Raw genomic sequence first — 21,514 nt, 5'->3', positions numbered from 1 at the left:
ATTGAGATTGCGGTGTGTTTTGTAGCATATCATTTCATATCTGGCTGGGGGGCGGAGGGGGTGTGTGCAATGGTAGCTGGCGTGCTTATTTCGGGTGTTTGGGTGTCGGAGCAATCCAGGGAGCCAGCTCCTGGCAAGCTGCTGTCACCGAAACAGTCGTGCTGCCTGCCAGGGAGCGGGGCTTTGGGAGCCCGGTCCACAGCTGGAGCAGACACTTGCACATCCTAAATCCCGGTTGCTGCAGAAAAGGAGCATGCAATGCTGCAGGCTTGGGGAGGAGTGGCTGGAGAGCTGCCTGGAGGAAAAGGACCTGGGGGGGTTGGTTGACAGCCGCCTGAACATGAGCCAGCAGTGTGCTCAGGTGGCCAAGAGGGCCGATGGCATCCTGGCTTGTATCAGGAACAGTGTGGCCAGCAGGAGCAGGGAGGTGATAGTGCCCCTGTACTGGGCACTGGTGAGGCTGCACCTCGAGTGCTGTGTTCAGTGTTGGGCCCCTCACTACAAGAAGGACATTGAGGTGCTGGAGCGTGTCCAGAGGAGGGCAACGAAGCTGGTGAAGGGTCTGGAGCACAAGGCTGGTGAGGAGCGGCTGAGGGAGCTGGGGTTGTTTAGCCTGGAGAAGAGGAGGCTGAGGGGAGACCTTATTGCTCTCTACAACTGCCTGAAAGGAGGCTGGAGCCAGGTGGGGGTCGGTCTCTTCTCCCCAGTAACAAGTGATAGGACAAGAGGAAACGGCCTCAAGCTGTGCCAGGGGAGGTTTAGGTCGGATATTAGGAAAAATTTCTTCACCAAAAGGGTGGTCAGGCCCTGGCCCAGGCTGCCCAGGGCAGTGGTTGAGTCTCCATCCCTGGAGGGATTTAAAGAACGGATAGACGTGGTGCTTGAGGACATGGTTTAGTGGTGGACTTGGCAGTGCTGGGTTAACTGTTGGATTCGATGATCTTAAGGGTCTTTTCCAACCTTGACGATTCTATGATTCTATGCATCGGTACGTAGTACTACGGCATGGCATAGCGATTGCTTTCCTTAGGGCTTTTCGGAAGCAAAGCCCTGGAAGCTGCCTCGGCGCTGGAGCGCGGGTAGGAGCTCACCGCTGGCAGACGGCATCTCGCCCAGCGCCGGGTGCGTGCCGGCAGTCCCAGCCGCTCCTAAGCCGATGCTTTGAAAGGCAATTTGAGTGCCTGTTCTAATCGGTAGAGGAATGTGATCTGCACGGTGGCATTTGTGACGGGGAAGTGGAAGACAGGCATTCCTGTTCTTGGATCCGCTACCGCTGCGTTTAAGTACACGCTTGTCCTGCTCCGTGTTTCTCGGTAGTAGTTTCTTCAAGGGATGTGTTGCTCCTTACTGGGCACCTCCAAGCAATCTCGGCTATGTCTGCACTGAGGTTATTGCAGAGTACTGTAAGAATAATACTGGAGAAAATGTTCAGTGTACAATGCAAGGACAACTGTACTTGTTTCCCTGAAAAGGTATGACATAAATCACAGGACATGAGATATTTAAGTTAACAATGTACTTTTCCATCAAAATATACACTCATTGCATGTATTATGCCCATGATATTTGAGTAAGTGCTCAAGGAAGATTCTGCCATGTGTCAATAACTTACTGCCTCTTTCTGATATTAAAAGAACCCGGGGGTTTCCAAAAAGCTGATTCAGCACTGGTGGAAGAAGTGGGGTGATAGCATCCCCAATGGTACTAAACCAAGGCAAGTAAATGGCTCTGGAGTCCTTTCGGTTCAGTCACCTCTTCAGTTGCGATCCAGCGTGTGTTCCACTCTGTACAGCATGGTTGTACATTAAAAATACCTTGGCACTTCTATCATGCACCCTTATCCCAGGCCGGCCCTGTAGCATAGCATCAGGACCTCTTTTTAGGAGGGAAATTACAGTTTCAGGTTGGGGATTTGAGTGCAGCTCCTCTGGCCTTTTCCATTGACAGCACCGTGCCTTTACGCTGGGAGGTGCACTTGTATATAAAGATTTCTGGTTATGCTGGAAATACGCCATTTTAAGGCAAAAAAAGGAAGATGATGGCTTATAATTGCCTGAAAAGTTAGCAATTATTGCTGTCATAGGATGGATGCTGTCTTGTACAGGCAGGAGACTTGGAGGTATGTTGCAGGGATTCTGATTTAAAATCCATACTTGTAGCTTTTCTGCAGAGCTGTTTTAAAAACTGAATGGGAGAGGAGAGATCAAGGTTGTTGGTTGTTTTGGGGTTTTTTTTTGTTTTGTTTTGTTGGTTTTTTTTTTTTCCTAAAGGAGTCTCGCCATGTAAAAAGAGCTGTAAGCGGAAATCCTGTCCCATTCATGCTGTCCTTTATGAATTTCAGTCTGAGTCACTTCCTTCTCATGCACTCAGTGGTTCACTTCTTGGTCATGTAGCGATCTGGTCGTTTGAGAAGTTTTTTTGTGTGGCTGCAAGTACTGTGGGAACATAAGCAGTTTGGAGCATTCTTACAATGCTTTCGCCTATTTGCTAATAAAACATCTTTTTTTCCTTCAAATCAGATAAAATCTTTTTTTTTTTTTTTTTAATCCTCATTGAAGTTTGAAGAACCTAAGATAGCCAAAACTAAAACACTTCAAATGGGTAAAAGTGGAAGGCGGGAGATGGATTGTTATGTGCATCCTGTCCAGGAGCTGGGTGGGTGCTGGGAACTGGGTGCCAGAGTAAACAGACTTTGCCTGGGCAGGGAGGCAGCTCCGGGGGGGTCGCGTGCACCTTTATGTAAGCGTTCTGTAAAGAATATTTTTTGTGGTGATTTGAGACGATTTGGCCCTGCTGGGTCAGAGCAGAGGCCCGTCTAGCCCGGTGGCCTGTCTTCAGCAGGTGCGGTGGAGATGCTGCTGGGGGAGAGCCTGCAAGCTCGGCCCCATCCTGCGCACCGGTCCCTGCTCCTCCGCCAGCACCCAGACCTGCTGGGCATGGTAGAGGGCTTAGTCCCACCTAGTCCTTTGGGAACCCGCTTCCCGCTTGTCAAGCTGTTGGCTGTGAACTTGTCTAACTCTTTTTTTTTTTTTTTGAAAAGCAGACGTGCTTTTCAGCTGCCCAAAGTGAGCAATGCTGACTTTCTGTCCACTTTACTTCTCTGAGCAGCTGGTTTCTTGCACATGGAGCTGGCACGTGTTATGTATGGAAAAGAGAGAAAAAAGATTGGAATTATTTAATAGTTCAAGGAGTTGTAGACTATAGATAGATCATAAACTTTTGTAGTACCATTGTCATATGGTATATGTCATATGTCATACAAACAGCTTAAAAACTCAAAGATGTTGCTTTCCTGTCGTTGAGGTTTTGTAAATCTGATTTTGTGCACTGAAGCAGCCTTCAGGTGCTCCCCAAGGTGAAAACCATTGCCTCAGATGCCTCGTATTCCTGCCTGCGTTGCTGATGGGCATTCCTCAGGAGATCTGGCTAGCTCTGTGTGCTCATTTCTTTGAGGTGAGTGTGTCAGGGACACATGGAAAATGGGCTTAGCAAGAGAACTTTCTAACTATGGTGGTTTTAATTTGAAAACATTTTAAAAGTACTGAACTTAGCAAGCCAGAAGTTCTGAGATGAAGTAGTAAATTTGACTGGTACGGCCAGCCTGGGCTGGTGCGAGCGAGAACGGGTGCCAGCCATGTCCCTGAGCTGTGTGGGATGCGCTCGGCAAGCCCTTAGTACGTGATGCAGAGTGGGTGACAACACACAGAATAAATAGAGCTGACGCTTTCTTCATACAACCCTATCCTGTTCTCCCTTTCTTCTTCATAACATTTAAATATACTTAGGAGAAAGGGTTTTTTCCCATTTTTGTTTTTTTAATTGTATCAAGTTTTTTTTAATCCAGAGCCTGTGAATTAAAGGGAAATTGAGGGAGCTGTGATTCACTGCAGACAGGAACCAGGCGAAGTTCCTCCACTTACTCATTCTAGATCCTGTCAATTCTTTTCTATTTTGGTCCTGAATCTGTTTTGCAAGCTTATTGGGCTGTATATGTATCTGTACCTGTATATCCTATAGATTTAAAGGCTTAAAAGAGTAGTTTCATCACTTTTGGTCCATGTAAGCAGAGAGGCCGAGAAGCACTACGGCAATATATGTAACTTTTGTGTTCTTTTAGCCAGGAACTGATGATTCGGTACATACTAATGAAGACCTTTGTTATACCAATGTAGAAATGTTCCGCAGACAAAATTTGTAATAAATGGTTCTTCTGCTGACATACAAAATATCCATACATAAGTGCAGCTTCCCTGGTTTCCCTAAATGTATTTGCTTTCATAAAATAAGGAGATTTAACAAGATTGTCTCCTGAAGACAACCCGTCAAAACTGACACACTGATTTTATTGGTAACATGGGAAAAAAACACTCTGAAGACTAAAATACATCTGTCACGATACGTGAATTTTAGTATTATATCAAGTAATGAAATGTGAAACATAATATTTACTGGAAACAGAGACGTGTTGAATCTTGTGAGTCTAGATCAGCATCACATATGAAATCTGAATAGTATTACTGTTCCTACTGCATTTTTTTAATAGTTTCAGCAAATAATACTACTTGGCTGAGTTGTTTAGACTTACATCTAATTAGAAATATATATTGTGTGTTGCGTGCATGCTGTTTTTCTTGAAGTTTTAATAAGTGAGAGGAAATAGGATGCGTCAATTAGAGCACTAGTCTGAACTTGAGAAACCACAGTTAATTTGTGACACCAGGGAATTTCCAGTGTGATGTTCTTGTGCCTCTACCTTCTCTCTCTCATCATGACCAAGCTTGTGGTTTTATTTGTTTCTATTTGGAAATATGCCTACTTCTTATACATTCTTATCTTTTGTATTTTTTCTAAAATAATAGGCTGTGAAATTGTTCATCCAGACAGAAAACAAAATGGTTAAAAGTTTCAGATGCTTCTGATGTTAACATGCTGAGAATACACCTTGGTGTACCAGAGTCAACTCTGTTAGGTGGGCCACACAGATTCTTTACCAAAGAGTATTTTACCTAATTGTCACATAAAGTAGCCCCTTAAGCGAGCTCTACATAGACTGATGAAAATATTAGAAACATATTGACATTATGCAGAGTTCAAGCAAAGTACGTTCCCAAGTTCGTGTCAATCTGTATGCATGCAAGAATTTATCCAGATCAGGCTTAATGTATGTCTTCAGCAAAAAGAATTGCTAAGGTGATATATCCAGCGTCACCAAGGAAGACACTGTGTTCAGGGAGAGAAACAAATCTCCCTTTCCTCTGCTGTCTTGAAACTTGACTTGCATCATGGGCCTTTGACGGAGAAAGGTAAAAGCTAAGTATCACAAGTAGAGCGGTGACACCGAGAAGCAAATCCATCCCCAGTGCTAGCGTGCTCCCTCCCTCAGCCGTTGCTTTGCCTAGCTCCGAACCCAGCATTTTGCTTTGAGCTGCCCATGGGTAATTCCTCCTAGTGCATCCTGACCAGCTCTTTCCTAGAAGTCCACTGTGTGCAAAATAATCGCCAGGAATTTAGAAGCCTGTGAAAGTTTTTTTGTCTGCATGTGAAATGCTGGGAGCATGGCGGCATTTTCCTGCTGTACCCATACTGCAGGAACAAACCCACGGTGTACGAGAAGCCTGAATGCCACGGCGGTCCTACCTCCTTTCACAGCACGCTGCTTCGTTCGGCAGAAAGCTGTTTGTGCTTCATTGGCACGGAGTCCTGCAAACCGCGGGGGCTGGGGCAGGGAAAGGGGAGATATTCACGCTCTATTTTTATGCGTTTATCTTGAAAGACTAAAGAACCAGCTACATAACTTAGGCACCAGAAGTTGTTGATAAGAGATTATCCTCATCAACTAAATAGGAGCATCGCCTCTTAAATTAATGGCACAGTATTCTCCCATCTTGAATCTTGGCTAATTTTAAAGGCGAACATAAACGTGTCAAACTTGGTTTCACCCAGATTTTTTCTAGCTGGAAAGGCAAACAAAACATCAGGGTAGCTGTGGATACACGTCATCTGGCATGGTTAGAAGCTGCTCTGAGAGCTGGCCTCCTGGGCTCCCCCAGCCCTGAGGAACCAGTGGGGCAGAATGGGTGACCGCAATTCTGGTTCCAGTTTTCAGTCTCATCACGGAAGCTCAGACAAAATAAACCTCAGTCGAATCTCCCTAATCTAAGCCTGTTAGAAACACAGCTCCAAGTCCACCTAGGAAAGTGTAGGGCATATGTGGTAAAGTGTGGGGACATCTGGCTCCAGGGCTCTCATTTGACCTTATTGGTGACTTAAAAAACCTTTTGATGGTGGCAGGAGTTTTTCCCCAAGGCTGTTTTTCCACAATCCTGATCAACCCCTGTAGACTCTCATATTCTTCTTCTCATCCGCTTTCATCCCTCCCTTGCCTCGTACTGCCCGCAGGATCTCCTCGGCGGGGGGAGCTGGATAAGCTCTCTGCTCCGTGGTTTATCGGGAAGTCGGTGCTGAATGACGTAAGGCACAACCTCTTCCCCCCGAGGATCTTCATGTTATCTCAAGAATTTGCAGCTTCTGCTGCAACTGACAGTCAAATCCAGAAGACTGAAATCTGAGACTTTTTTCCTAGGCGTTTACGTAATTTATAGCTATCCAACCAACAGGAAAAACCATATCAAGTACGCTTTCATCCTGCTGAAATGCTCGGTGGTTAAACCCCCGTGCTGGGGAGAAGAGTTACACAGAGGTCTCGGAGCTTCAGAGCAAGATAAACAGTGTATTCTCACCAGTGAAGAGGAGATAACGTGGACCACCGACAAAGGAAGGGAAGCGTGTTTCCCTTATTTGGAAATATCTGGGCCATTAAGCCAGAAGGGAGAGGGTATTTATAGGGAAGAGGCAGAACATTTCCTCCCTCCGGAGTATAAAAAATAAAACACCTTTAAGTCTAATAATTTCATGAACAACCCTTATTTGTATACCCAGATGTTCTGAACAATGTCCGTCTGTATATTCATCTGGATTTGCAAAGGCGGTGAAATGAAATTTCACGTCCCGCTGAAGTCAATGGGATTTGTTTACCTAACTCTTAGGCTGGGCTACAAAACCCATCGGTTAGGTTTCCTCTTCTGAGGAAGGGTGGAATTTGATTTCAAAAGTTTTTGTGGCCCCTCAGTGTATTTTTTTTGTTTAAAGGGGGGAAAAAACCTTTATTTTTAGAAATGCAGGGTGATGCTTTGAGTACTGCAATTAACAGAAGGGATAGACACTGTTCTACAATGGAGCAGCCATTTCAGTTTTCTTCAAGGTTTATTATAAAAGGTTTTGTCTTGAAGCTTGAGTTTGGCTTTTTGTTTATTTTTTTTTTCTGTAAGGAGCTGTGCTTAGAAGCAGCTGCTTCGATTTACTGTGATTCATGTGACTTTTGCCTGAATTTCATCTCTGCAATGAAATCCAGATCAAGTTGAAATTCCTGTAGCTTTGTTGAAGCCTTCCCAGCAAGCTGTAATCAGGTTGATATTTCCGTGAAATATTTTAAATATTTGGAAAGATTCTCAGTGGTGAAACTGGTTGTGCAAGTATCCAAGGTTGTATTTTGCCCTCGTCCCATACAGGACTGCTGATTACACAGAGGTTCTTCCAGGTCGCTAGTAGTTAATTGGTACAGACATTATAGATCGGGTTTTTTAAAGGGTCTTGAGTGCACTCTTCACATCCCAGGCGTGGGAGGGCACTGATAACATCACGTCAGCCTTTTTTACCTTTTGCATTGTAGGAATTTAGCACCTGATCTTTATGAAATGTTCTACTTAATATAATTCTAGCTCATGTAATGGTAGTTCATCATTCAGACTTGACTGCAAAACGATTTAGGCTGGGATTCGACAAGTAAGTGGATTGTCATCTGTCATGGGGAAGGTAACTTATTTCTGTTCTGTTGTCAATCTATAGGTCTTTGGGTTGATTTAAAGAGGGGAGTGGGAGCTCTTCGTCTCCCCATCTCTGAGCTGTAGTGCCTGGGCTGAGCGGAAGGAAAAGTGTTCTTTCCCGGAGTACTGCGATCTCCACCACCACTCATTGCAATCTGATTATCTCATCGTTTTCATCTGGAAAAAGAAGTCAATAATTTACATCAGTAACAGAAAAGCTAGGCTGCGGTTCATTCAAAAAATATTGTGACTCTGCAGCCGTTCACTAGGTTGACAGTGAAAAATCCCAGTGCAGGCTCCATGAAAAACCTTTGTATTTCACACATTATAATTTGGAGTGATTTCCCCCCCCCGCCCTCCTTAAAAACAGACTTTTTGTGTGGAATCCGACTTCTTTAAAAAACAAGCAGATAGTATAAGTAGTGCCTAGAAATAAAATTTTTGCTTTAATGTAAATGTTAAGACAAAATCAGCGACAGTGAAAAGATGACCCATTTTCTGTATTTGCCCTGCTTTAGGGAAGGTTTTCCCTGCTTACCTTCTCGTAAAGGCTGAATAAGCTCCCTCTGACTCTCTTCTTGAGAGTGAATAGTGGTTGTTGCTAAAACCTAGCATCCCAAACCACTTTTCATTACCCAAAGTGAAATCTAAAGAAGACATTTCTCCATTAATTTCTCCTTTGATTCAAGCAGCACTGAGGAGTTGTGACTGAGGGCAAAATTTGGCTTATGGTTGTTTTCTTAAAGTAGTTTAGACTATAATGGGCAGCCGTATGCCTTTGCACTGGGGCAGTGCTCTGCTGCCTTCATATCGTCATAGCAAACGCAGTGGCTTTACAAGGTTCACTGCCAAGGAGGTTGTTAATTTTGGCTGAGGAGCTCCGTTTAATCCCGACCAAACTTGGAGGTCCTATGGACTCTGTTTCGGCTGTGCTGTCTGATTGTTTTCCTGTGCAAATATGCAGTTTTGCAGGTTATTTTGCTAGGCTTTCTGTTTGATGAGGAAAATGCTATTATTGTGTTTAATAGGCAGATTATCAAAGGCTTTTATTGGCCGTTTTTCATATGGTCATATTTCTGAAGGTCAGGAAAAAGTAAGTTTTATTTTGGGTTCAATACTGATGCCGTTGTCCCCCTGCATTGGAGGTAGTGTTTCAGAGAAAAATATTTCCTGACTGGCATAGGGCAGCAGTCACAAGATTTAAAACCCTTGACTGCTGATACTGGAGACTTGTCAAAGCCTGTGTTTGATAGGGATTGTGCTTTCCACCTCAATTTTTAGAGGGTGTGGGGATCACTTCTGCCACGGGTGGACCTGCTGGCTGTCTCAGCAGGGAGACCAGAGAGTGACAGGGACGTGCCCGTGCCGTCTGCTGCTTCTCAAGCTGGTGGTGGGATGCAACGGAGCCGCCTGTGACCTGCTTGGGAAGAGAAGACAGTAATTTTTGGTGCTGTCAAACTTGAGCTTTTCATCAGCGTAAGGAGAAGTCGTGAGACTCCTTTCACTGTTTGTATTTGTGGTGCTTAGGCTCTCGCTTCGCCCGGCAGCTGAGAGTCAGTTGCCATGGTTGAAGGGAACCCTTTCTTTCCAAGAGGAGATCTTGCCTCTGTAAATGCCAGGTAATGTCATTTCACAGCTGGCATCAGACATCCTTTTGAGTCCCTGTTGAGGCCTTCCACGTGTTAAGAAGCGTGGGTATCTTGGCCGCGCAGTTGGCCATCCCCTCCTCCTCCTGCTTGGGCTGGAGAAACCTGTAGGGCTTTTATGGCCATGCCACTTGTGGCAGCTCGGGGTCATGAGAACAGGAAGGCGGTGATCTCTGCAGAAGGTACTTCTCCTTTTGAAGGACCACTCGCTCCGTCAGACTTGGAGGGCTGCCGGAGGCTGCCGTGCCCGATCGTACCCTGGCTCTTGAATGCTAACGCAGGCCGGACAGACAGGCGGTCGTGGGCTAAAGCGCCAGGGAATGAGGAGAACTGAGAGGGAGAAAGCACGGAACAGTACACAAATAAACGAAGGGAATTAAGGCAACGCCACGCGTCCCAACCATCATAGAAAATCATGAGAGGTTTGAAGAACTTCATTGTATCTGGGAGAAGATTAGCATTTGTTGGCAAAGTTTGTAGCAGGAGTGAAACATCAGATTTTTACCTGGGAAGTGGGAGTCAGGGGCTCCAGGAAAATTTTAGGAGGGCCTTTCAGTCTCCCTGTCGAATCAAAAAAATTTCTTGTTGTTAGAAATGAAAGGCATTAATGACAACAGCAGGCAGACTGCTTACAAACTCCTGAAAGAATAGGTAGAAAAACATTTTGCAAAGGTGTATCAAATATATGTAGCTCCTATAAATGCAACCAAATCAGAAACAACAGAGAAAAGGAAGAAGGTCAAGAAAGAAGTATTGGTTTATAAAACAAAGAAACACAAATAATCTCGCTTGCATTATAACAGTTCTCGCAGCAGTCCTTGGGCGCCTTCCTGTGCCTTAAGCAAGGTGCAGGAAGGGACAATGATTGATTAAAATAATTCCTTAATTGGAAAGGGTTGATAGTGTATCTTTTTTTTTTTTTTTTTTTAACCATTTACTTCAGTCTCATAGTATCACACTTGGTGAACTGCAGTGGGCTATGGGGTAGTGATATCTAATGCTCATAGAAAAGGGGCAAGACTAGAGAAGAAAAACCTTATTTTCAAAGTCTGTGTGATCTGACTTGTGGCGTTGAGCTGCTGTTCTTTCTGGTGCAAATTCAGTGTGCAACTCGTGGAGCCGCGCTGTATGTCCCTCCTGGGCCAAAAGGTGAGCCTGCTGGGTCTGGAAGCTGATAAGGGTAGCACTTTAGATCAAGCTGGAGAGGCTCAAGGTTTTTAGCCACAAAGATTAAGCCATATTAATAGCTGCCACACGTATGAGGGTTTGCCAGAATGAGGAGGCATTACCATCTAGCGTATCCCCACCTGTCTCGCACACACGGATGCTTGCGTGCCTGCTCAAACAGGAGGTTTCTGCCTATGCCAACACAGCTTCGAAGAGCACTTTGAAATTACAGCCTATAGTACTGAAATTATGCTAATAAAAATCAACAGGATTTTGAATAGTTATTCTTGGTTAGCTACTTTTGTATGAATCAGCTGTGCCGTTTTTAAGTGTACTTGACAAAAAGATGGAGGGGTGGCCGCTGCCTGTGGCAACCTGCGTGGTCAGCCCCTGTTTATCTGCAAAGCTTTTGCTGTCTTCTCAAACCCACGTAGCGTGCCGGCTCCTGTTGTATAACAGCAAAAGGGAAGCTGCCGAAAATAAAAAAAAAAAAATTATTTTGACACAGAAAATAAGCTAAAGCAAGTCAAAAGTACGAAAGAGAGCACTCCAAGAAGAGGTCCTGTGTGTAAGCGGTTTGTTGTTCCAGCAGATTCAGCTTGGGCTTTCTCTGTTTCTGCGGGTTATGTCACTGTTTAATTTGGTGTTCCTTCAAAACCGGCCAGCTGCAGCCATATGCAGTGCATTGCCTCGGTTATCTTCTTTGTGAGATGTACAAAGCGCTTTCTTAAGATGTAAAATGTATGTGATAGGGATGGGGGGTTGCTGTATTTTAGTAAGAAAGCCCTTTTCTGCCTTCTAATGGACCAACTGCGTGTTCACAGTAGGAACTCACTCAGATCTTCAGCCAATAAAGTAGGAGTTGTTATTGCTGTCTTCCAGCAGTAGCAGCAAAGAAGCAGAGAAAAACAAACCCAACATGTCACTTATGCTCCGTTTGCCCCTTGCATCCAGCATTTCATTTCCCTTGTAGGTCACTACTGATCTTATTTTCCTTGCTCCATCCAAATGAAAAATATACATCAAAACAATATTGGGGGACAGGGAGGATTGAATGCACTTACGTTTATTTTTAAAACACTTTTTAGCAGAAGTGACTTCATTACGTGCATCTGAGTGCTTCCACGTTTGCTTGATGTGAAAGCATCTGATGCTTATCCATGCGATAGCAGGTATTTGTTGTTAAAGAAGGATGGCTTGAAGGAGAAAGACAAACCATATGATGTGAACTTGCACTCCAGGTATTTTGGAGTATCCTGCCCCATCGACAGCAGGATACTGAAGCAGTCAAGGTAAAACTATCAGGTTAATAGATATGGACTATGGCCAGGACATCTTTGAAACGTGATTAAATTCATGCCTAAAATACAGTGACGTTGAGGCAAACATGTCTGTTAGCCTTTGTGTTAAGTCCCAGTGAGTCAGGATGGCTAGAGATTTTTTTTTTTTTTTTTTCTTATTTGAGATCTGAAAACGTAAGTTCCTGGGATTTATGCAGGGTTCCTGTTTTGTTTGCCTTCAGTTATTTAGTGACTGGCTTGATTTTTTGCTACCTACATACGATTTGGTCTTTAAGGTCAAATACTGAAGGGTAAGCTCATAGACATCAAGTAAGGCATTTTAGCAGGAGGATTAAGATAGCAACAGTGGGAATGCACTTGAAATGGAAAACATATGCGAGATGCTCATGTGTGGCAATTTTTGTAAGAATTAGAACATGTTTCAATGGTTGGATCTTTTCTTGAAGTTGGATAACGTCGATCTCTCTATCTTGGACATGGGAGCTGCAGTCGTGTTTCATTGCTGGTGTTTTTATTAGCTTCCATGTAATTACCGGAAATTTGAAATATTTAATATTTAGAATTGAAATCTCATCTGGGTATTTGTAGACTTAATTAATAATCGTCCTTGGTATATTATATTTTAGCATGGTTGATTGACTACCTTGAAGATAAATACTTCTTTCCCAAGTTTTTGATTCTGAGGGGCTCCCCATTTTGCCCTTTGTGGAAGTGGTGCCGAGAAGAGTTGCATAAAGCACGTATGTTCAGCGTGACACTGGATTTGCTCCTCGCAGTATCACCTCTGTTAGCCAGCACATAGCCCTGCGCTGGGCTGCCTCCCTGACAAACCGGGAAGATGCATCAAACTGGATGAGGCAGGAAGCTGTCCTAGGTCTGATTTTATTCAATATTTTCATTAAGGACTTGAAGGATGGAATAAGGATTGATGCTTATTAAATTATAGTCCGTATCAGGCTCTGATAGGGTTGAGAGTGCTTGGTGGGTTAAAGGGGGAGGGAAGGAGGACAAGACAGGAGGAGAGCTCAAATGGGCTCAAATGGCCTTGGAAGAAAAACTTTGATCAAGACAAGAGCAAAGTGCTATATTTCAGCCAGTCCTTCTCAAACCTGCCTGTTTTTTTGGGTTTTTTTTGTACTATGTGGTAGTTCTGCCCAGTAGTTCTGGGAGGTATAGTAGACTACAAAAACCAAGAGTCGAGTTACTCTGTAGACAAAGAGGAGCATCAGCCTCCAAGCCAGCTCTGTAAATGGGTCTGTCGCTCCTTACTCGGCGCTGCGAGGGCCTCGGCTGGAGTGCGGCGGCCAGGGCTGCTACCGCATCTTCAGAAGGATGGCGACCAATTTAAAAACCCATTCCAGAGGACAGCAGTAAGTGGGATCTGTGATCTGGTAAATACAGGTATGGAAGAAATGAGCTCGCTTCGTTTAAAGAGAAAAAATGCCTTCAATATGTGAAAGGTTGTGACGAAGAAATTAGTGATGAACTCACCTGCATTGGGTGTGCAGGAAAGAAGTAATAAGTTTAAAGTGCAGCAGGGAAAGTTGAGGAGAAACTCTTCCCGATGATGAGGAGAGTTAGATACTGCAGGAGATGGCCTAGCCGAGGAAGTTTTGAGACTGCCACGATCGTGGGGCGGGAGGTTATTGATTTTTATTTTTATTTTTATTTTTAAAAATGGGCTAGGCAGGCATCTCTGAGGAATGGTTTAGGTACAGATGATCGTGTTTCAGTGTAGGAGGATGGACTTGATGACCGTATCACCTCCCCTCCGGTCCTGGTTTCTACGACTCAGCTGCAGCGTGGCACTTTTAGGTTTGTTCTTGTGCAACGAGTTTTTTTAACGTATATTTCTACAATTTTCTGAAATGAAGAAGTCTGTGTTGTGCTTTGTGTCTTAAGCTTTGACACCGGCAGGCAGTTCACAAAGGAGCTGGGCTGTGTTTGGAAGCGTTCATTTTCTTGCGGGTTGTAGGTTGTGCTGTACGTGACTGATAAAAGATCTTTCCTAGCCTTAAAGCCGGTCACAGCCCCAATAAATCTGGAACAAATTCTGAGAAAGCATGTCATGTTATGACTGGCATATCTGTGAGCATGGAGCTCCGCTTGAGAATTAGGCTAAAAGTTTGCGAAGCGCTGGTGCTGATGTCATTCCTTTGGAATGGAAAGGCCGTTGAAACAGTAAATACTTTCTGTGGCCAGAAGCTAAGTCTTGAGCTGGACCTTTTCCTCTCTGCGAAGGAAAGAATGCAGAACAAACCTAAAATCTGTATTTGCAATGGGAAAATCTTAATTAGTTTAGAGCTTTTAGCTCTTTCAAACCATTTACATACACAGCTGCTGTTCATGCAAACGTGAAAACTATTCATGGAAACTTCAAACTTACCTTGAAATGAGAAGTATTATTTTTCCTGTTTTTTAAAGCTGTGCTTGGTGTTCAGAAGTATGGTTGGAAAGGTCTGAAAATTATATTTGTACTGTACGTGCAGAAAGGAACATAGACGCAGGCTAACAGAAGCATATAATAAAAGGATTTAGTTCAGCAAGACGTAACATTGAAACCCTGTTAGCACCAAACAGCTGCTGGGAAAGCAGTTAATTTTTAGGGGCATTTACTCTTGGTAGTATCTGTGGAGTTGTGGTTATGACCCAAAACTCTGAAAAAGAGAGAGATGACCAAAATACAAACTTAGATGTGGTCCGGGTCTTACAGCCGGCTTCTCTGCTACCAAAGGTTAGTGTGAAACGTTGGATCCAAATAACCCACAGCCTGGGAATGAGAACCTAACGCCGTAGCTCGGGACAGCTATAACATCTATGAGACACTGAGATCTACGGGATAACTCGGATTTTTGTACCGTCCCTCAGAGGACCCCACTGAGCATTCACAAGCAGTTCATCCCCACCCCCAGCTTCCCCCTAGGAGGAGGAATTTTGCCGCGGCAGATGTGGGGAACAGATGTTGAGAGGAAAAGTTACGACGGGACAATGACCTGAAGCGTTAGCTGGGTTCTTCCTTAACGTGCCCGAACTTCTGTTCCCCATGGCAAAGGAGGGGAAGCAGCGCGTGTCCGCTGCCTGTCTCCGCAAGCCCCGGTGTCGATGGCAGGGGCTTGACGTACAGAGCTTTTATTTGTTCCTGTCAGACACGCGGTGCTCAATTAGCTGAGAGAGGGAGGAAAGGACAAAGATTTAAAAGCAAACCAGCTGTCTGTTATTCAAGGACAGTTTGTGCTAAGTAGGTGACTCATGCCCAGCCACCCCCCACCTTTCCTGAGCAGTTGTGGGTAATTTTTCTGAATTTTACTCTCCTGTTGTACATCAGGGCTTCCCCTTTTCTCCCTCCTGTTCCTCCCCACCTTCCCACCGCTGCATCTGTGATGCCTGGGAGACGCTCACGCTGCTTGTCCCTAAATGCTCCAGTGAGCTCATCTAGAAGAGAGTCCTCAGCGGTTGATGAGTAACAACAATAGCGAGCCAGAAAAAAAGGCTTTTCACCAATTCTGTATTATCAGCATAGAGAATTTAAGATGGTTTTTTTTTCTTCTCTATGATTTTCTATTTCAGAAGGATTTCAGCTCTTTGTTGGCTTGATACTTAATGTGTTATGAGAGAGGTTGGCAGGTAAGACCAACAGGAGGCATTCACGACAGGTCTCATTCTCTTTAGCTTAGTCTAGCTCAGGAGACTGAATAATTATGTTTATTACTGAAAGGAGATCAACCATCCATGGAAGCCTGAGAATTTTTTATGGCTCTTGAAATGGGAAACTAAATATTTGAAATACTATAAGACGGTGACAATTCTGTGAGCTACTTTCTTTCTCCCAGAAAGGTTGGCTTCAGTTTTATTAACAAGTTTTTCCATGGGGCAGTTTTGTGCTGGTTTTTTTTTTTTAGCTTTCAGACAGAGGTTGGTCTTGATGACCTCTCCTGAGATGCCCTTCCAACCCGAGCTATTCTCTGATATTCGAGATGTCACTCATGCATATTTATTGCTTTCTGTCTTTAATTCTATATTTGCTCTATTTTCACAGGGCATTACCTATTATTCGTGAGGTTTTTTTGGTTTGAATGCAGCGCGGTGCTCTTAGGCACACGCTGTCCTTTCCATACGGTACCGTGATTTCAAAGCTTGTGATGAAAGGGCTCTTCTTACTATAGACTTTTCTTTCTTTGCTGCTGTTCTTGTAAAACGATTCGTGGCATTAGCAAATCGGGGACATGGGATGCATCGGCTGGTGTGTGTGCTGTGTGTGCAAGCGTTCGCTCGTCCCTGCCCAGTCTCACGTGTGGACACTCGGGAGGTTCAGCACGGGGGACATCTGACATCATTGGTCAACATACTTGCATCATCTTATACATCTTACTCTTTAGAAAATGTGATGCGGCACCCATCCATATGTGTATTATTCATCACCTTCAAACTCAACTCTTAATTTTTTTGCACTCACATTGTCGCCTTAGGTCTGTGTGTCCCTCTCCCCAAAATCTTTGAAGAAGACTTCTCTTTTACACAGCTTATCTGTGTAAACTCTTGGTGACGTAAATATCCACGTTGTCCACATAAATATCCATATGTCCTTAATAGCTCAAAGCTTCAGTGTATCTGGTACTCAGAGCCTTCTCCTTGTGAACAAGGTATGTGTTTGGGGAGCTAATATAAAAAATTTCCTTAGTCTGATTGAAGTACTTGGGTTTTTTGTGTTATTTATTTGCTGGGTATACCCAACTCCCTTAGGTCTTAAAGTCAGTTCCTGTATTTGGAGCAGTTTGAACCTTCAGCCCTGACCTGCAAGGGTCAGAGGACTTAGTTACTGTACACAGCGATCGTTTTTCACGGGAGAGGGAAGTGAGGTTTCTTTGGGCTTCAGGGTTTATTTTCCTCTCCTGCTTAGTGTGACACAGATAGCAACTTTGCTAGAAAGCAGAAAGAGGAAAGAAAATTCAGTCCACATGTTTGGGATTTAAGGTTGAGAATGATTCACGCTTAGCTTCTGGGGGTTGTAATTAGGGGTGACATAATAACCATAAACTTTCAATAAAATAGTAGCAGCATTTTTGTTACACTCTGTAGCTGCAGAAGCTGCTTCTGATTAGCATCCCTTCAAGATAAGCTGACAGGGCCTCTGCAGTTTCCAGATCTGGATCCAGGCTTTTGTGGCGCAGTCCTACTCCGTCCTGATGCTGAAGGGAACCCTGAATTCTGAAACACCCCACACCGTGATGACATTTTCACTTGGATCAGCATCTCAACCTTTCCCTCAGCCGTTTTAGTCCATCTGTGTAGTTTTCAAGTCAGTATTATCTTACGCTGGCTAAATTCTGCCAGTTTATACACTTTATAATACACTCTAAGGGTTATCTACTATGGAAAAAACCAATCATGCTATCCTCCTCTTCTCCTGAGTTACTGCTACTGCTTTCTCTTCCAAGTGGCTGAGACCAAAAGGAATCCAGGAATGCATGGAGCAGGAGATCTGTCATTCCCACTCCACACCAAGGTGCATTCTTGTAGGGAGAGATGGGCATTTACACTGGAGTTCTGCCATCAGCGTTCAGCCAATTCTATTTTTTTGGCAGCCGAGCACGTGGAATTTTTAAAAAGATGATGTACTTTTTTTTAAAGCAGGTCACAGACAAAAATAAAGACACATTCTTGGGCTACAAGAACTAGGTCAGGCTTTGGGGGAATCATTTGCAAAAGCTGTTGATCTGATCTTACCAGATTTTCTTTATTAATATTTTTATGCCAAATTTGTATGCTTTTTATAAAGACGTCCTGCTCATTTTGCTTTAGGTGCGATGTATTCTTCTGCTTTGGCTAGCAAACTTTTTGCATTAACATTTAAAAAAAAAAAAAAGAAAAAAAAAAAGAAAAAATATGTTCCTAGTTTTCCATTAGAGAATACTGTAGTGGAAAGTGAGGCCTCTCTGCGCTGCGGTCCAAAAGGAATAAAGCTGCTTTGTGTCACCTCATTACTCTAAGCTGATGTTTTACCTCAAGACTTTTTTTTGGGGGGGGGAGGATGGGGGAAAGGCTGATTCCACCGCTCAGACGGTCGCCTCTGCAGCACCTTCTGTACTCAATTAATCTGCCTAATTTCGGGGCAGCATGTCACACCCGGCCCTGCGATAACACTGCGTAGCCCCCGCAAGAGCTGCCGTGCCAGGCGCACGGCTCGGGGAGGGAGGACGGATTACGGCTAGTCAGGCGTCCGAATGGCGTGACTTTATTACCTCCATAGTTGAGAAGCGGCTGTTAAAAGAGCTTTGAGCATTACACGATAACGGCATTTAAGGACCGGTAGGTGTAGGTGGGTGCCGGGGCTGAGGACGGGCGCCCTGCGCAGCTCGGCTGGGCTTTCCCCTCCATGGGGCAAGGATGCTCGTCCTCTCCGGTAGCCCGCTGCTCTGGCGAGCCGGGCGGGTAGCCCAGCTCTGCAGCTGATGGAGTAAGGATGTGTTTGATTAACAAACCAGGATTAGGTTCAGCAGCAATTGAGCTGTAGAAACCCCTGGGCCTCTTCCACAGCTGAGCTTTGGAAATAAGATGTTTTTGCTCTGTGAAAGCAAATCCCAATTAATAACATTGTGGAGGACACCTCCGCCCATAATCCCACCTTTCTGAATATCTGCGAGCGTTGGAAGTTTCATTCCCTCCTTTGTTACAGGTTTTTAATATTAATCTATATAACTGCATACCTTAAATTCACAAAAGCAAAACGGCTGATGCTTGCGTACAGGTAATCTCTCTCTCTCTCCTATTTACAAATTCCTGAAGGATTATTGATATAGCTGACACTTTTGTTTAATTTTGGTCATTTATTTTTCTTCCTATTTCCACATTCTCTATTTTACAGAATTTGATTCAGAAACAAAAAGGGTTCAAGACATTCTTTCTGGAATGGAGAAACCACAGGTATGTGATCCCAAATTACCACGCACACACACACACACACACACAAAATAGCAAATGTGATAAGTAGATTGTGTCACAACATACTGGTGATTTCACAGGGGAGCACTTCTGAGTTTTCTCCTTAATAGATTGTTGCTGCTGTCTGTATCTAACTCATTTTGCCGGGATATAAATTTGAAGCATCTTTTATGCTCATGGGTGTTTGTGGGCTCTGCCCGCCGCAGGATTCGCAGCAGTCGCCTGTTTCCAGAGGGCAGCTCCCAGTATTCATACTGCCATGGGGAACCCAGCGCACTGGGATGATTTACATTGCTCCTATCCCCTCTCCCCTGGGTTTAATTTTATTTGTCATGAGCAATTTATGTCTGTAATCATTATTAAATTAGGCTAATTCTATTATTCAGTGGCCATTGCTATATTCTAAATTTGTCTGAGCCATAAAAGCACGTGACTTGTAATGGAAATTGAATCACCATGCTGGGTGTGGCCACGGTCAGGTAAGGTTATTAATAAATTTGGTTGTAAGCCTTTTGAATGTGACATTTTTCTGGTTTGGTGTGTCAAATTAAAACCAGGAGGGTATTGTGGATCTAAATGAACGGTCCAAACAAGCACCTGAAGAAGCAGTCCTGAGGCAGAGGGAGATGGCTGTGCTTTGGGACTTTTACCTCCTTGGCTCTGTCAGGGCTCAGGCCTTTTTCTCTCCAGCTGGAAAGCTAGTAAACAAATAAGCAAAGAAAAAAGAAAAACAGTTGGAAAGCTTATCTAAAGACTGGGTTCAATAGTAGCTGATAGAGGCTGATATAAAGAAATTCTGCAGTGGGAGCATGAAGGGGTGGTTGTTCCTTAGGTGCAGAAGTGGCAGAGCTCAGGGAGAGGCAGGTATGAGCACAGGCTGAGTTTTATTTTTAGGATCTGTTCTCTTAGATGCTTTTGTTCTGAATAAATACAAAAGGTATTCGGTCTTAAATTGCTCAGTCAATAGGTGTTGGATCCTACTGTCCTGGCGTCTACAAGAGCGGGTTCAAAGCCAGCCAGAATCTGAACCAGACCTGCAGAGATGATAAATACCAGGGGGCTGCAGCCCGAGTTTCTGTTTGGAAGAAGGAAAGTTGCTTCATTTCGTGTAGAGAAAAGTGACAATACTAAGCTGAAGACTTGAGAGAAGAGTTTCTGGGAGATCAGAATGGAAGAAAGTGCAATTATCACAAAATCAGGATAGTTTATTGTACAGAGTGAGTCAATATTTTTGTATCGAGGACTACCTCAATGTTGCTCCTCTGGTAAAATGCCACAGCTAGATGCCTTTCACAAATATCCGGAGAGCTGACGTGAAAAATGTGTTATTTCATACCTGTATCTATAGAGGTAAGGAGGGAAGCTATTTGAGCAGCTTGCAGGATTCTGAGCTCTATACAATTAGATTTATGGTAACCAGAGCACATAAAGCAGAGGGGAGCAAAAAACTACCAACAGACAAAAATAATTTTCCTTGAATCATTTCAAAAATAGGAATCTTAAAAAAAAAAAAAAATCTAAAACACGATAAATGCTAGTTCAATACTAATGACATTTAGTGAGAAGATGCTGGGGATTATCTGTTATTCTCTCTGTAACTTTGACATTTGTGAGTAATTAAACTCATAGGAGTCTCCCAAACCATTAATTGCTATGAATGATTACGTGTGTGTGTAGTCAGTATTATATCTGATAGAAATACATCATATTATGTATAAATAGTCAGCCGGGCCATATTTCTTGGTGACCCTTATGCATATATGAATGAAAAATAAAACAACGTGTAGAAAAACGATTGTGTAGAAAGAAGTGACACAATTGAAACGAAAGGGCAGAGCGCAGTAAGTCGGTGGCAAGCCAAGTGATGCGATGTCTGCAGCACACGGCGTTGGTGTGTCCCGGCGAGCAGCTCCCTCCACCACCTGCAGCCGTCGGAAGGGCTCAGCCCTCTGAGCAGCTCCTGCAGGAGGCTCCGCAGCCCTGGTAGCGCCTGGAGCCGCTTTAATCTGGCTTGTCCAGGTACCAATCTGTGACAAAGTCTTTCTCGCCTTTCCAAGTGCAAGATATACACGCTTTTAAAATTATTAACTTATAAAAAAATCTGTTTTCGATAATAGATGTTGTCACCTGTTGGAGATGTGCAACCAAGCTGTGAATTTAATCATAGTTTTATCCCTTTGACAGCAAAAATTTTAAAAGAAGCCTTTTGCTCTTTTCCCCCATGTTTTTATTTAAACTGAAATATATTTTTAATTCGCATTATCGCAGACAAAGTAAGCATTCTCTAAAGCAAACACCTCGGTGAGGGAAGGGAAACTTGATTCTGGGTTTCCGAAGTGGCGGGGGGCCGCGTCGCTGCATCCGACGGCGTGGCTGCCGAGCGGCTCGGGGGGACGTCGCCTCCCGCCGGGAAACGCTGCCGGTCCGCGGAGTCGGAGCTCGAACATGAGTTTGACTTTCCAAAAGGCAGCCTGCTCCTGCTGACTTGCTCTGCGGCAAAACTCATATTTAATCATCGGGATTTTTGCCTAAAACTGCAGGATTAGACCCATAGTTTAAAAGCAAAATCTCGACCCGG

The 21,514-nt window shown here is 44.0% G+C and overlaps 1 protein-coding gene across 1 annotated transcript in view; it reads left to right on the top strand.

Annotated features, from left to right (window-relative positions):
* Window positions 1-21,514, top strand: part of FNDC3B (fibronectin type III domain containing 3B) — a 210,756-nt gene that overhangs the window by 118,067 nt on the left and 71,175 nt on the right. Inside the window, exon 7 of the mRNA XM_082319581.1 lies at window positions 18,860-18,918. Coding sequence (XP_082175707.1) covers window positions 18,860-18,918 — 59 coding nt within the window. The remainder of the gene's footprint in view (window positions 1-18,859; window positions 18,919-21,514) is intronic.

Source organism: Platalea leucorodia (assembly GCF_965183815.1).
Source record: "Platalea leucorodia genome assembly, chromosome: 8".
Lineage (NCBI taxonomy): Eukaryota > Metazoa > Chordata > Aves > Pelecaniformes > Threskiornithidae > Platalea > Platalea leucorodia.
Note: the sequence above shows the minus strand (reverse complement) of the source record. Positions and strands in the feature narration are given on the sequence as shown.